At 40.4% G+C, this 16,608-nt stretch overlaps 2 protein-coding genes across 2 annotated transcripts in view; one reads left to right on the forward strand and one right to left on the reverse strand.

Annotated features, from left to right (window-relative positions):
• Window positions 1-11,692, forward strand: part of LOC135178937 (sodium-dependent neutral amino acid transporter B(0)AT3-like) — a 33,100-nt gene extending 21,408 nt beyond the window's left edge. Inside the window, exons 6-12 of the mRNA XM_064150360.1 lie at window positions 496-608; window positions 874-1,002; window positions 1,622-1,778; window positions 4,562-4,766; window positions 5,906-6,065; window positions 9,433-9,595; window positions 10,698-11,692. Coding sequence (XP_064006430.1) covers window positions 496-608; window positions 874-1,002; window positions 1,622-1,778; window positions 4,562-4,766; window positions 5,906-6,065; window positions 9,433-9,595; window positions 10,698-10,910 — 1,140 coding nt within the window. The 3' untranslated portion in view covers window positions 10,911-11,692. The remainder of the gene's footprint in view (window positions 1-495; window positions 609-873; window positions 1,003-1,621; window positions 1,779-4,561; window positions 4,767-5,905; window positions 6,066-9,432; window positions 9,596-10,697) is intronic.
• A 1,801-nt stretch (window positions 11,693-13,493) lies between these two features.
• The window catches only part of TERT (telomerase reverse transcriptase), a 38,331-nt gene continuing 35,216 nt past the window's right edge, over window positions 13,494-16,608 (reverse strand). The window contains exon 16 of the mRNA XM_064150048.1: window positions 13,494-14,801. Within this exon, the coding sequence (XP_064006118.1) occupies window positions 14,698-14,801 (104 nt within the window). The 3' untranslated portion in view covers window positions 13,494-14,697. The remainder of the gene's footprint in view (window positions 14,802-16,608) is intronic.

Here is a 16,608-nt window from a genome sequence, read left to right on the forward strand (position 1 = left end):
GACCTCATTGCTGTTTACAACTACCTGAAGGGACATTGTAGGCAGGTGGGGGGTGGTTTCTTCTCCAGGCAACCAGCAACAGAACAAGGGGACACAGTCTCAAGTTGTGCTGGGGAAAGTATAGGCTGGATGTTAGGAGGAAGTTCTTCACAGAGAGAGTGATTGGCATTGGAATGGGCTGCCCAGGGAGGTGCTCAAGAAAAGACTGGATGAGGCACTTAGTGCCATGGTCTAGTTGCCTGGATAGGGCTGGGGGATAGGTTGGACTGGATGATCGTCGAGGTCTCTTCCAACCTGGTTGATTCTATGACTATAATTACTGCATACATTTAACAGACCTATGTCTTCAGACATACCTGCTTTACTGGCAGGTTTAGTACAAATTCCCACTGTCAGTGTATTTATATGGCAACACAAATGTCGATTTCAGGAGTGAAACGTGAGCTACAAGAACTGTATAAAGCCTAATACATTCATTTATTCAAATTATTCCAGATGAACACTTTGAAAAATCCCCGTGTATGGCTTGATGCAGCTACCCAGATTTTCTTCTCTCTCTCTTTGGGTTTTGGAGGGCTTATTGCATTTTCAAGCTACAATCCACCCAAGTAAGTAGAACCACACCCTTTATAAGTTGGTTACATTCTTGATGCATTGTGCCATTTTCTAATATTTTATAATCTCTTTCCTTAGGATATTTATAAAATATCTTTTTTTAAACAGGACCTTAAGAGGTGATGTCTTTCTGAAAGGGCAAATAGATTTTCTAACAGAAAGGAGGAAAAAAAATAAACTTTGTCAAAATATCCAAGAGAATCACAGATTAAACACTGCTTTTTTTGGTCACTTTGCTTCTTGGCATGCTTCTTGTAGAAATGACTGTGAAAAGGATGCTGTGACAGTTGCAATTGTGAACAGCATGACATCCCTGTATGCTGCCATCCCAGTATTTTCTGTTTTGGGGTTTAAAGCAACCACAGGCTACTGGGACTGCCTGGACAGGTGAGAAACTTGTGTTTCCAGTGTTAATACTGTGGTTTCAACACACAAATGGACAACTTGACACTTGGGGGGGGAAAAAAAAGTATTTAGAGAATTTATTTTCACTAAAAAGGAAAAGCATCTGTATGAAGAAGTCTAATGTAAAAACAGGAAGTATTATGGCACTTAGACAAGAATGAGTGGGGGGGTCTTGTTCCTTACAAACACTACATGATAAAAAAAAATCCATTGCAAATACTGCATCAGGCATCACATTTCAATCGCAGACTGTCATCAGTAGTAAAAAAAATGCACCACCTTTTCCTATTCTACCAGAGTCACTAAATTATTGAAACCAGTGCTTGAAATGGTCCAGAGAGCTAAGCAAATAAAAATTGGAAAAGTTTTTGAGACTGCAACTGTATAAAGTACTTACAGAAGATGCTAGTAGTGAAAGAGAAGATGCTAACTAGTTTGAGTATCTTCTCCTATTTTATATGTAAGTCCTCATTTAATATTTTCCTTTATGCCATAAGAGAAGGTAACACAACTTTCTATTAACATCTGAATCCATGCCATAGCATTTCCAGCCACACCCTCTGCAAACATTATACTGATGAAGTGTTGACTTCTCTGGCAGGAACATCAACAGTATCATCAATGAGTTTGATCTTCCAGAAGAAAGCATCATGAGACAGAACTACACAGCCTGGATTAGTTTCCTAAATTCATCATATCCAGAAAAAATTGCTGGACTCAAACTGAAAAGCTGTGACCTTCAGGAATTTCTTGATCAGGTACCATAATTGCTTCCAAACTAACCCTTAAAAAAATTATGTAGAAAGACTAATATCTTGCTTTTTTTCTTTTAAAGTACTTGTACTTGGAATGAGTGCATTGAATATAATCACAAAACAGAGCAACTTTTTAAAATAACTTCTGAATTTTTCAGAGTAACTTTTCTGAAGTAACACTGCTGTGTGACAGCCTGAGCTCAAAGCTGTCTGTTAGGGCACACAAAATTACCCGTTATTATCACAAAACTGGATACTAGATTCCTGTGTTGGTTTATAGGAATAAGCACAGCAGAACAAAACATCTGGCTGAAAGACTGCAGAGAGTGCTGAATGGGAGTTTCCTAAGCCCATATTTAGGAAAATAGCACAGAATCTATGAAAATGTCCATTTTCCCCATCTTTCCATTCCCTCTTGTCCCTTCCCTTATTTTAACTCTTCTCTGCATAAGATTTCATCAATAGTTTTTTTCCTCCAACCTCACTCTCCCTCACCAAAACACATCATGATCCTCACACTTCCCTTCTTTTCCAATCCTTTTAAAACATTTCCCCTATTATTAAGCACAGATTTCTCCTCTGTGTTTACTTCTCCAACTTCATTCCACTTGCTCCAGTGACCCTACCCTGTCCCGTAACACTCATTCACTACTTACCCATTTGTACTTCCTTGTTAACAAGCCCTTACCACCTCATGACAACTGGGGCCATGTCTACAGGAGGGAATAAAATAAAAGAAAGAAACTTAAGAAAAGCTAAAACCACAAATCCTAGGACAAGAGACTAGACACATTTGTTAGTGTTGGCTATGTCACCATGATGGTGAAACAGGTTATTTCACTTGCAATAGAGAAGCTCAGAACAGCATTCCAGCCCTGTCCTAAGTTGCATTCTGCTTTGTCTGGCTTTCTCTGATGGCACCCATTACTGGTTTATGGTATAGCATATTTCAATTCCATATTAAAGCAACATTAGCATTTTTCATAGCTTAGATGTAAATACCCTTGGGAAACTGAATTCGAGTAAATTTGTCTGAAAATGTTTTGAGTTCCCTCCCATGGGCCTTTTCTGTTCTGGTAATTACAACTGAGAGTTTTGTGACCAATAATTCACCAGCTGTCTTGCTGCTAGAGAGGCAAAGATATCCTCATTTATATATTTTTCTTTCCCACAGTTACTATATCATCGATTTTTTAAAAGATAAATATAAGACAGTATTAGCAAAACCATTGCTATTTCAATTACAAGTCTCAGATCTGATTTACTCTGAACCCATTTCTCTGTGCAAACTAAAATTCTACTCTATGATGGACCATTTAAAATGAACATTTCCTCTAACACTAGTCACCACCTAGTTTTTCAGCTTCTAGCTGCCACAGGTAAACCAGCATTCCAACAAAGGAATGATAAGGGGTGATAAGAGCACACCTGAGGGATGGCAAAGAGCTCAGGTCCAGCCAGCCTGGGTTTAGGAAGGGCAGATCCTGCCTCTCCAACCTGATCTCCTTCTATGATCAGGTGACCCGCTTGGTGGATGTGGGGAGGCCTGTGGATGTAGTCTATCTGGACTTCAGCAAGGCCTTTGACACTGTCCCCCACAGCAAACTGCTGGCTAAGCTGCCAGCCCATGACTTGGATGGCAACACTCTGTGCTGGGTTAGGAACTGGCTGGAGGGCCAGACCCAGAGAGTGGTGGTGAATGGTGCCACATGCAGCTGGCGGCTGTCACTAGTGGTGTCCCTCAGGGATCAGTGCTGGGCCCCATCCTCTTTAACATCTTCATAGATGATCTGGATGAGGGCATGGAGTCAGTCATCAGCAAGTTTACAGATGACACCAAGCTGGGTGCAGATGTGACCGGGTTGGAGGGCAGGAGGGCTCTGCAGCGGGACCTTGACCGCCTGGACAGATGGGCAGAGTCCAATGGGATGGGGTTCAATAGCTCCAAGTGCTGGGTGCTGCACTTTGGCCACAGCAACCCCATGCAGAGATACAGGCTGGGGTCGGAGTGGCTGGAGAGCAGCCAGACAGAGAGGGATCTGAGGGTGCTGATTGATACCCACCTGAACATGAGCCAGCAGTGTGCCCAGGTGGCCAAGAGAGCCAGTGGCATCCTGGCCTGCATCAGGAATGGTGTGGTCAGCAGGAGCAGGGAGGTTATTCTGCCCCTGTACTCTGCACTGGTTAGACCACACCTTGAGGACTGTGCTCAGTTCTGGGCCCCCCAGTTTAGAAGGGACATTGAGATGCTTGAGCGTGTCCAGAGAAGGGCGACGAGGCTGGTGAGAGACCTTGAGCACAGCCCTACTAGGAGAGGCTGAGGGAGCTGGGATTGTTTAGCCTGGAGAAGAGGAGGCTCAGGGGTGACCTTATTGCTGTCTACAACTACCTGAGGGGTGGTTGTGGCCAGGAGGAGGTTGCTCTCTTCTCTCAGGTGGCCAGCACCAGAACGAGAGGACACAGCCTCAGGCTACGCCAGGGGAGATTTAGGCTTGAGGTGAGGAGAAAGTTCTTCACTGAAAGAGTCATTGGACACTGGAATGGGCTGCCCGGGGAGGTGGTGGAGTCGCCGTCCCTGGGGCTGTTCAAGGCAAGATTGGACGTGGCACTTGGTGCCATGGTCTAGCCTTGAGCTCTGTGGCAAAGGGTTGGACTTGATGACCTGTGAGGTCTCTTCCAATCCTAATAATACTGTGATACTGTGACATGAGTGTGTGTCTCTAAGAACAAGAAACTACACTGACACCACTCTGATGATTGTTTTTATCTGTTTGTGAATTCTGCAGAGTGTATCAGGAACTGGCTTAGCTTTCATTGTTTTCACTCAAGCCATCATTCTCATGCCAGGCTCCCAGGCCTGGGCCATCCTGTTCTTCGTAATGTTGTTCAGCTTGGGCCTTTCCTCTATGTTCGGGAACATCGAGGGAGTCTTCACTCCTCTTCTAGAGCTTCCAATTATATCTGAATCAATACCCAAAGAGCTATTATCTGGTAAGGTATTTGCTTTGTTTAAAGAATGTGGCTTCTTAATTGAAATGCAAACTATCAACTGCTTACTAAGTATCACATCAGGACTAAGAATTTGTAATGTTCTTAGTTATCTCATATGATTAGTAAGGGCAGTGGATCACGTTTGCAGAAGATAAGTACACGGATAAGGTAGCAGTTATGTCAGAAGCTGCCAGATGACAATCATAGAAGCAACCAGGTTGGAAGAGACCTCCAAGATCACCTAGTCCAACCTATCACCCAGCCCTATCCTACATTATATTGCCCTTGTCAGCTTTTTCCTTAGCTTGGAAGAGCTGTTTGACTAAACTGTTAAATTGCTATTCCTAGAGTCAGGTTCATTCTGAGCTGTTATAGACATCAGGAAAAGCCTTATCTTCACTTAAGCCTTTGGCACCTAAACAAATCACTTTAAGGCAACCAGTGACATCAGCTGATCTGCCATAACCATATGCACATGAGTTCACCACTGTCACAATTGCAAGACAGGTCATTAACCTCAGTTTCATTCAGGTTGCTAAAAAGTATTTTGCATTTACTGTGAACACACCTGAGTAGAGAATAGCCACTTTGAAAGTAAGGAATAAGTAATCAAATCTTGTTCTTGCACCAAAACTAGAATAGTTGAATGAGAGACAGGTACTGAATTGAACCTGCTCCTCAAGAACCAGACACAGTTAAAGTCTGAGAGATCCAACGGTAAAATAGCTCTAGAAAGTTTTCTGCCAGTTTGAAGTAATGGATTAACAGTTTCACAATGTACCCTTTTTAAACTCCTATTGGGAATTTACTACTTACCCTTAAAATACTTCTTACATAGAAACACATTATTTACGACAGCCTGGGCTGTCTGTTGAAAGTGCTGACTGCTAAAGGATGCTGCAAGTCACAAAAGCACATTCCTCCTGTAACAAAGTGTTGCCTCTTGGCCTATACACAGGAGAAAACTGAGTTTACAAAGTGGTGTTAGCTCCACTAAAGGAAAAGCAGCTTCTTGTAGTTCCGGAAAGGGAGACAGAATGAAACATCCCCATGACAAGAGTGAGAACAATTTAGAACAAAAATACACTGCCTAAGTTCAGTTGACTATTGCAGTAACAAAACCACATTTTTTCCTTCAGGTATAATATGTCTAGTTTGCTTCCTCATTGCTCTCTGTTTTACACTGGGCTCAGGGAGTTACTGGATTGACATTTTTGACAGCTATGCAAGTTCCTTGCCTCTTCTGGTCATCGCTTTCTTTGAAGTGATTGGGGTTGTGTACATCTATAAAATTAAAAGGTATGTTGGAAACCAATGCATTTTTTTCCTCATATGAGAAAAATTAATTTTCCTCTCAATATTACATACCTGTATGTAACATCCAAGGATTAACTTATTTCTGTAGCACTGTGGTGGTAAGGTGTGAGGCAAAACAAAAAAAATTGTTTATTAATTTTGATATTCAGAACTTGCTACTGGCCACGATTTTAGTAACAATAGGTTCTTTGCAACAGTCATGAAAAGTATTAGACTGAAGGAAAACAGAGCCTAGAACATTTAAAGAATAACTAGCATTAAGACAACAAACATTACACTGTCAGAACCGAAAAAAGAGGCTCTTGCAGTCAATTATACTGCTTGCCCAGTAGAGGGACTCAAGAAACCCCTTTCTGCTTAAGGCAGAAGGCATTCAACACTTAAAGAGTTTACAGAGTTTTGCAGAAGAGGCTTTTGAGTATTTACTCACAAAAATTTTCTCTGAACTCCTAGAACTAACTACAGTTTCCAGACAGTACCCAAACACTTGCAGGAGTTCCACTGATGTCTTGAGCTTCTGATTCTTCCCAGGCTCTAACAAGAGTGCCGGGAGAAAGGCAGACAATCTCTGACCTGATCCTGGATCTTCTTGGACTTGATTTGGCTTGGAGGTTTGCAGACGTGCTGGCAGGATGTCTTGAAGATGTGCAGAGAGCACAGTGTCATGCTAGCTAAGCAAGCCTATCACATGAAGGCACTTAAACTGGTAAACTCGAGGCACAACAGGTTTCCAGGTAGACAAACCCAAAGCATCAGGCTTGTAATTATGTAGCTGTCAGGATGCTTCGGCAGAAAGCAATGAGGCAGAAGTCCAATGAGGCAGAGTAACAGCAGAAGCACGTTGAGGCAGAGCATGTTGTCTTTTCCTGCTCTTCTCTTTTTATCAATACACCCCAAGACTAATGGCTCTCTGCCCACATGTCAGCCAATCAGAATGGCAGTTTGCCAACTTATATTAGGTAAAGTCAGGGCTTACTTTTACCTTTTTAGGGCAGAACGCAAACAAGTGTATAAACATGTGCAGATACCCTGTAAACAAGTTTAGAAGGGGACATGGAGAAGACTCAAAAGCATCAGGCCTTTTGTTTTTCTTTCCCACAGTTGCTTCTCCCAACAACGGGATTGAGACCAGAAAACGTGTCTGGGCAAGCCAGGGCATGTTTAGGCCTAATTTGGCCTATTTTGGCCTGTGACAAGCACTTGCTAGTTCTGTGAATGTAGTTATTCCTTGGTTCAAGTCTCCTATATTTGTAGGATAGGATGGATTATCTCTGCAGAGCCCTCATAGAAGGTGTTAGCAGGGGAGAGGAGGCTGTTCTAAGTATAAAGTTAAAAAGTCAACAGCCATTAAATTCATTCTTTAGTGTAAAAGATTTCCTATATCCTCTGTCAATTGTAAACGCCAGAAACTTTATCTCATTTTAACTTAAGAGTATTACTTGGCTTCTCCAGTCAGGGCCCTTCCAGTCCAGACATCTCCCCAATTCTGAGTAAGGATTAATATTTCCCCTCCCTCTGTAATTTACTCAATCACACATTGGGACTTCAACTTTCTAATTCTTACTCTGACACTAGAATCATGAAGGTCCTGATATTTTTTGTGGATGAGTTTGTATATTATACAGGTGATGAACTCACATTTGACCATGGCTGTTTGCAATTTCAAGGTGTTTCAGTATCATTGAACATTAAATCCTACCACAAGCTGTAACTGTAAAACTAACAAACAAAATTAAAACATATCTTCCCCAAGTCCCAGCATTAAAATTTTTAGATCCACTGGTTAGGTCCTTGGAGCATTTCCCTTGTTAAATGGTGATAACTCCAGGGCTATACTATCATACACTATTTCAAACATCCTTCTTGCTGCCTATTACAGCTAGCAATAAAAGCAATAAAATCTAGTTTCACATGCCATATCAGGCTCTGGATTCCACAGAACTTGCAGTTTCTCTGTTGTGCTAGTAGACACATACCTTTTCCCTTTATTACTATGGGCTATGAGTATGGTAGCAACATTTTCCTAGTTTTCAGGAGAAGTTCCAGTATTTTCAGTGAGATTAACAGAATTGAAGACATATCTGGTATATGAACACCCCTGCCCCCAATTCCTATTCCAGATTACAAGTTTTTTTCTAACTTGAAATTACCAAATTCAGAACTGTATCTCTACTCCTTATTGTTGTGGAGGCAGCAATTAATGTGTGGCTGAGTCAGGAATTTTGTACAAAAATAGTTATTTTATTTTCCCAAAACCCACCCTCAAAACTATATATACAAAGATTAATTTAGTTTAATTAGCAGATTCAGTCACATGAGAATTACCTACAGGGATACTATCAATAATCTGACTATTTTGGAAGTCAGAAGTTGGAAAAGGCTTTAGCTATTAATTAATAGCGGTTTCTTACTAAAGTTGAGCCCAACTAACTCATGATTAGGCTGACTTGCTCGCGGTCTGTCTCTCTTTCTCGCTCCCTTTTCAGTGGCTGTAGGTGGACCATTAAGAGTCGTTAAGTTCTTACAAAGGCGTCAATAGGAAAGCAATCCTTTTGAAGATCTCTCTGCAGCCAAGGGAGGGAAGAGTGGGGGAGCTCAGGCAGACACATACGTCCAGGCACAGGCAAACTCCAAAGCAGGAACTCCAAAGGCGGGAAGACCCCCAATATTTATAACCTTCGCTAGACAAAGGGCAGAGTTACCACACCTTAGGTGCGAAAGTGCGCAGCCAATCCCAGCCTGATTCCAGCGCGGGAACTCGTGGGGCAGTTCTTGTGTGGGCAGGACCCCTTTGCTCACCCTTCACGGCTACAGGGCAGGCGAGGACTTTAGGGGTACAGGACTCCAGGACTCTTATTCAATGTACAAAACTATAAAAGTTACATGTCCAAACAACTGCCACTACTAACTGCAGAAGAAGTTGGCCCAGGCTGCAGTAATTTTGTCTCTGACCTGTTATGATTTATTTGGTGCTGGTTACTTCAGAATTTTGCCTAACAACCTGCATTTGTTCCCTTGGTGATTGTCTCTTTTACAATATTTGAACAGTTCTGCAGAACTGCTGTAATAATTTCATCATATATTTGTGCTTAGAAACCTTAGACTAGGTGCTCAGGTAATGTAAATTGACAATGTAATGCAATTATTGACCCCGATTGATATTACTATTTTCTTAAGTCTATATTAAGTTATTGAAGAAGGGTACGGAACAGAAAGATTTAGAGAGTTGCACCATATGTTTAAAATTTACAGAAAAATATGAAAAGTGAAACCATTACTAGTTAAAAGGTTCGGTAGATTTGAAATGGGTGACTGGACAAAAAACTCAATCTTTGTCTCCTCTCAAAAGGTTCAGTAAAGATTTGAAACGGATGACTGGAAGGAAACCCAATCTCTACTGGCAGATCACATGGAGGTTTATAAGCCCTCTGCTCCTGCTAATTGTCTTCATAGCCTTTGTTACACTTCAGATACAGAAGTCACCAACCTATGCAGCCTGGAACCCTAAATATGTAAGTTCTTGAACATTTTCAGAACTTGTAACAAAAGCAAGAGCTGAATACTTTTCTGCCTTACTATATCCTTTTAAATCCTTGCCATCTACAACTTACCTGCATAATGTACCTTGAAATGATGCAATGCTGGGAATGAGAAGTCTCCAGTGTGCACAGAGGTTGCACAATTATAGTTTGTTCCTGCTAACAGAGCCTCTTCTTGAGGAGTCCTGCATAGTCTGCATTCATATTTCTAACAGATGTGTGTCATGCAGAAAACTGCTGAAGTGAATTGTCTCACAGTCCAGATCTAAAGGGTGTTCAAAGGTGGAAAGAATGGGTAAGCAGAGCTCTAGAGCTGCATGGCAGATTCCAGGGACGAAAATATTTCTCTGTAAGAACTACCAATATCTCTGGGATCCTGATAAGTATACAAACACGTACTTCTGACAAGCAGACAGGGAGAGAGGCAGTGGTGCTGTAACAGCATTGCTTAACTGGACACCAAAGATATGTCAATGCTGGCAACACTGGATCTGAATATTACCTGTCTCACATTGGTTCTTGGATCTCACTCAAATACACTCTGCATAGAGATCTGAAGGTTTTGGTCTTAAACTGCATGAGGACTATACAGTATCAGTGTCTCTTCCAAATCACATCAAGCATCTATCACCTCAAACAAAACTCAGCTACAGACCTGCAGAAATTGCATTATCATCACTCCCTTGAAATCCCCCATATAAGTCTTCCCTATTTGGCAAAAAGTAGGCTTGGTAATTGCTGACACCAGTTCAGATTTTAGTACTAAGATAAAAAAAAAAAAAATCAGAACTTAACCAAAGATGAAAGTTTGGCAACTCTTTGGGCTACCCCTGCATCCCTAGGAATGTGTCACACCTCTAGCTATAAATCTTTGAAACTGTCAAATATTTACAACCATCTTCAGACCCACAAAAAGGGTATAAAGAGGTCACAGCCACTGAAAACTGTTGTAGAACAAGAATAAAACCTTTTCTGTCTTTGTTATAACAGCTCAAGAAAATACAAATAGAAATCATACAAAAAATTTAAGTGTATCAACCAATTATTTCTTTTGTTTGCCTTTTTATCTCCATAGGAAGGCTTCCCTATGAAAGAGGAGAAAGTTTATGCACCTTGGGTACTGGCCATCTGTGTGCTGTTAGCACTCCTTCCTTGTGTGTTTGTACCTCTGACAGCACTCTTCCATCTGATCAAACGAACGTACAGCAGCAAGGACCCAAGCTTAGTACAACCAGAAGTGTTTTCCTGTCAGGGGTCCAATAGCAACTTCTCTCATGCAAAAGAATAAATACTCATTGCAATGGTCTGTAAGTAAAAATGAGACAGCCTTTATTAGACATGATTAGCTGTAGTAAGGCATCATCCAACCAACCTGCTATATGCAGTTCATATGTTTAGTCATTCATTAATAGTCTATAAGCAATGCTGCTTTGTTTCTTTTGTTTTCAAACAATTTCACAACAGTTACATTAATCTTGACTCTCATACACCCTGTCCTGCTGACTGAAAAATGGCCCCATCGCTTTTAACTCTTTCTTGCATTGCAAACTTCATGTGTCTTCACAGGCCAGATTAAACTTGGGAAGCCTGCTAATCATTGTTAGTGCTCTGTCTTCCTTCATTTCTTTCCATAAAAGCACCAATCTGTCTTAAGGATCAGCAACATAGAAGTGGAGCACAAGCACTTACAGTTTTGTTCACCAATTCCTCTCTGACAGATGTAGAATGGAAGCTCTTAAAGAGTAAGAACTCCTCTTGTCCTTTATACTGTACTTCCTGTAAATCTCTATACACCTTTAAATAGCAATTAGCTGTCATTATTTCATATTCTCAAGCATTGAAATGACCAAAAATAAAGCACTGGAAGTGAAAAGAATGCACATTAAGCAAATCTGAGTAATTAATTTTGCATAAACCTATTACCTTAGCAGATTCCAGAACTTACTGTGGTGTAAAATTGCAATGGAAACAAGTGTCTCCAATTTATTCCCCTTAATTGCTGAACACAGTAACTGAATAGTGTAATGAAAGTGGAGATGTATGGAAGCCTCTCAGTGCCTGCAAACTTACATGACATGATAATAAAGTTAATCTTTACTTAAAAACATTTTCCTTTACTTGACTGCAGAGCCTGGCCACTTCACAGTGATAGGAAATGAGAATTCTTTTCACAGAAATAATTAAGCAACCAGCAGTCTCTGCAAAAATATAAGGACAGTATGTGAGGGTAAGGTGCAGCAAAGCTTTTAGCCCAAGTAATTCATAGCCAAGAAAACAAGAAGATTAAGGAAAATGGAAGCAATTTTGGTATTTAGCCTTGTCTGTCAACACAGCAGTAAGGTTTCATAAAAGGTAACTGGTATTTGGCCATGCAGTGAAGATGAACTACAGAATGGTTTGTGTTGGAAGGAACTTTAGAGGCTATCTAGTCCACTCCATCCTGCTATGGGGGCAGGGACAACTTCCACTAGACCAGGTTGCTCAAAGCCACACTGGTATTGAACCCTTCCAGGAAGGGGGGGCATCCACAATCTCTGGGCAACCAGAGATTCCAGAGTCTCAACATCCTCATAGTAAATAATTTCTTGAGACTAACTCAAACTGGGCAGGGCAAAGGCAGTTTCCTGACTCCTTGAAATACATGCAAAGGAAACAGCAAGCCTGGGAGGGAGATGTTTGAAAAATTTCCCTTGTGATTTCTGCTTTGTATTTCCACCTGTTTACAGACAGCCTTCAGCAACAGCAGTTACTGTTTCAAATTGACGACTTGGCAAGTAGTGATGGAGAAAAGCAAACATCAAGTCAGAAAAATGCAAGCACTGCACTTAATAGAGCTTATTTCATGAGAGTGTTCATTGAGATATCAAGGAATAAAGGGCTAATCCAATACATTGATGAAGTTTACATTCTTCATGCTAGAGCATCCTGTGGAAGACACATAAATGAGCAACGACACTGGAAACAGTCCCATTCTTTTCCAGGAGGGTGCACACATTTGTATCATTGAATGATACAAACCCCTTTTGTCTTTCAACACTTAAACTTGAAATAATAAAATACTTTGTCTCGCATGGAACCCGTTTTAATGTTTAGAAGCAATTCCACCCATGATGTTTTCTAGTCCTCTCAAACCCTTATATGCAATGCTTTCTGAAACACAAGACCAATGCAGCACAGTTCTTGATCCTGTTTTCTACTCCACTTACAGAGAACACTCTTTTGAACACTCTGTAAGTTTGTCTTGGGACAACTTCTACCTGCAAAAAAGCTCCCTGCTCTTCCCAGGTGCCCATCCTCCCCATATGGATTTGTGCTGCAGGATCCTGTCTCACAAGGTATCCTTTCAGGCCACCCAATCCCTCTTCAAAACCATCTTTTCAAACAGGCATGCTCGCTGGCACTCAGGAGATGACTGAGCTCTTCTGCCTCAACCTTCTCTGAAGGTGCATGCAGAACACAATGATCAGCACAAAGTATGCATTCGTTCCTACTGCTGCCCACCAGCTTGGCCTTCAATGTGGCACACAACTGTACAGCCCCTGAACATTTTAAGTGGTAAAGAATCAACAGCTGTAAGTAGTAACAGCTCCAGCCAAAGTGCAGGAAGTTCCACATGTGGTTAAGTCTCATCCCTGCCAAGGCCCACACTAGAGTATCTCACTGCCTTTTCTTGCCACATGATCCAAATGAAGGCTCACCAGACCTCTCTTAGGCAACACTGTCCGCAGTAGTGTTCCTTCACACCAGTATCACTGTGCAACACTATGAGGTATGAGGTTTTTTAAGTGTTGGAGCTGCTGTCTGGGGAGCAATTAGGATGTTCTTAATCCACTCTGCTCTCTACTTCAGTAGGAACAACTGCTGTATGTCATTGTTGGGGTTTTGTGTTTTTTATTTTAACAGTACTCCTTCACAGAAAGGAAAAAGTAAACAAGTGTATGACCAACTGTACATTTGGAACTGAGTTATGGTATTACTGGACAGATGCAATACTGCAAATCAATGTCTAGAAATTGTTTGGTGGTGTCTGTCAGTCCTTTGGAAACATCTGCTGAGTAACACTACCTGCACTATGTTTCACTCCCACAAGGTATCTTCCATTTGCCTTGAGAAAACTTCCTAGCAGCTGCTACTCAGTCTACAACAGAGACAGAAAAATTCTAGTAAAACAAAACAAAACATAAACCACAACAATAACAACAACAAGCCAAAACAACAACAAGCATTAAAGCAATACAAATCCAACATACAAGATTGGAAGAGAAAAAAGACCTCATACTTATCAGAGCAGTCACAGGGTAAAATTCAGCTGTGTACAACATGCTAACACCAAGGGCTATGCAGTATTTTGGTAACATGACAGAGCCAAAGATAATCCTAAATAAAGAACAGAAAAAACAAACAGAGGAGTAGCCTACTCAGTATCTTATTTAATCAAGAACCTTTGTTTTGTAGGTATAAATGCAGCACCATTGTTCTGCATATCACGGTATCAACTAGTATTCAAAATATATAAAATGCACACTAAACATAAACAGCTTTAATGCTGAAATTTTGGCATGTATTAGTTGTGTTCTCTGAAGCACAGAATTTCTAATCTATCCATCCTGCTAGGCAGTGCCATGAAATGCACTTACCCTGTGCAGGTAACTGTCTTTCAGAATGGGACAACATTACTATAAAACAAAGGTATTGAAGACAAGTACTGCAATTCAAACAATTTATTATTACAAAATGGTCTGGCACACAGAGAAGCAAAGACCAATTCTTCAGAAACAACACACTGAAACAAAAAATGTACATCTGTTCATACAGCACATAGTTGAATGCCTTCATCAAGAAGCCAGGAATTATTTAACAAAATCAAGTCAGTTATTTCAAATGTCCTGTGAATTTACAAACACAAACAAGAGTGCATTAACAAAGCTGTCTGTTCTTTAAGTCCTTGTGTCATATCTGGGAAACAAACATGAGAAACTTCCTGACTGAAACTGGTTTTGGTCCACTCTACCAAAATAAATTACAGAGAAAAGCATCTAAGCATATAGCAAAATTTTAAATGAAATAAACTTCAATCAGTCCATGATACTAGTGAAATCTTTACAAAGAGATGGTTCTGTCACTGTCTTCAGTAGTGCCACAGTATCCTTTGGGATCCTCCTTAAAAGCTGCCTTTTACCTATAATAATAACAGAAAATACTCATTACTACTCCGAGTACCTAACAATTCTGTTTCAGAGATGATGTTAACGAAGTAATGAAATCAGTAGTAGCTGAATCCAGTTAAAAGGTTGGAATATCTGGAGTATGGTGATTAAAGAACTATAATAAAAAATGCTGTATTTCTTTCACCTTTAAATTAGACTAAGAAATAAAAAGGTTAAAAGTCATATGTTTAAATATGACAAATTAAAAACACCAAGGAGGGAATTCCTCATAATAGGCCCTTGTAACACTCTGCTTGGATTTAAGAATTTCAAAGTATTTTTGAAAACTGTTAAGACCCTTTATTCAATAACTATATCCACCCAAAAAGGTCTTCTGTCAAACCACAGTTACTTGGAAGATCTTATTTTATACAGTACTAAGCATAAGGGACAGGTCCTTATCTGGTTGCTAATGTTTACCTACAGCAGGAAGGTATTCCCAAACTTGGCTTTTTTTCCCCCCTCCTCTGCTTTCAGACATGACACCAAAGAAGTCCATGCTTGGAACTGACGTACAAAGAGATTTAAAAAAAAAAAATACCAGGAAAATGCCCCTTTCACCGTAACAGTGGGAACAGAAAATCTCTCTGCTGTGCGTCATTGTAAGAGAAGAAAGGCTAACAGTTTTGAAACACATGAAAGTCACTGAGTACATGGTCAACAGAATTACAGACAATAAAAAGACTTTTAACAGATTAGAAAGAACCTGCAGAATCCTAGCAACAGTTTAAGTCTGTTACCCAAACAGAAGTGGCAAAATTGTCAATGGTGCAGAAAGGCAGCGGCACACATTCAATATTTGTTCTGTATTTGGAAAGGAGACAAATGATTTATTCATTTCTTATCACGATAAGGAAAGACTTGTTCCTATTCCCACTGTTAATAATAGGAGAGACATCCAACAGTAACAGTGTTTTAATACTTAACTTTGAGGAATGACAACTTATACTGAGAAACCCCTAACTGTTGATATTTAACAGATTTTCAAACAGAGGGAAGAAACTCCTCCTCATAGCCTATGAGCTTGTTATTGATTCCCATGGAGAGAAAGGAAAGGCACATTCAGGGACACATGAAAATAAAGGTTTATATCAATTCCTGGTTTTGCTCTATAAAAACTACAAACTCCAAAACCATAACTATCTTTTTTGTTGTTAAGTCAACACAGGCACTACTAGCAGCCTCGGTACAACAACCTGAAGCACAGGGAGAGCCGTATAGAGATACTGAGCTAACCTTCCACAAGCACACCTGAGAAACAGTAAATTCCCAGTCACAGCTACTCTGATATGTACACATGCTACTTGATTTCCAGTAGCAAGACAAAAACTAGCATTTAAAATGAGCTCTGGTATTTTTACATAACGCTCATCTCTGCACTAACCTGCTCTACAGCATGCTGTTCTGATGACAATTACTACCCAGGAATAAGTCTGACTCAGGCCAAACAATACTAATTTACAAGACTGAGCAGAAGACTATCAGTGTCTCTTTAAATGGATTTAAGCATGTTCCCACAGGATTGGGAGACTTTGTATTTTTCTCCAGATTAAGATACTAATACAAACACTATATACAGTCAGATGACTGAAAATAGCCTCTTCCTATGATCAGAGATCTTGAAGACAGTGATGCATGGTATAATGACAAAGATATATATGCATGACTTATCACTAGAGATCACAAGATGTCTTTCTATAGCTTTACAGTACCAGCACACTGATGCCTCACCTCAACCAACTCTTAAATTGTCTATGTTTAATTTACAGAGCAGACAGA

The sequence above is a fragment of the Pogoniulus pusillus genome, chromosome 10 (genome assembly GCF_015220805.1).
Source record: "Pogoniulus pusillus isolate bPogPus1 chromosome 10, bPogPus1.pri, whole genome shotgun sequence".
Lineage (NCBI taxonomy): Eukaryota > Metazoa > Chordata > Aves > Piciformes > Lybiidae > Pogoniulus > Pogoniulus pusillus.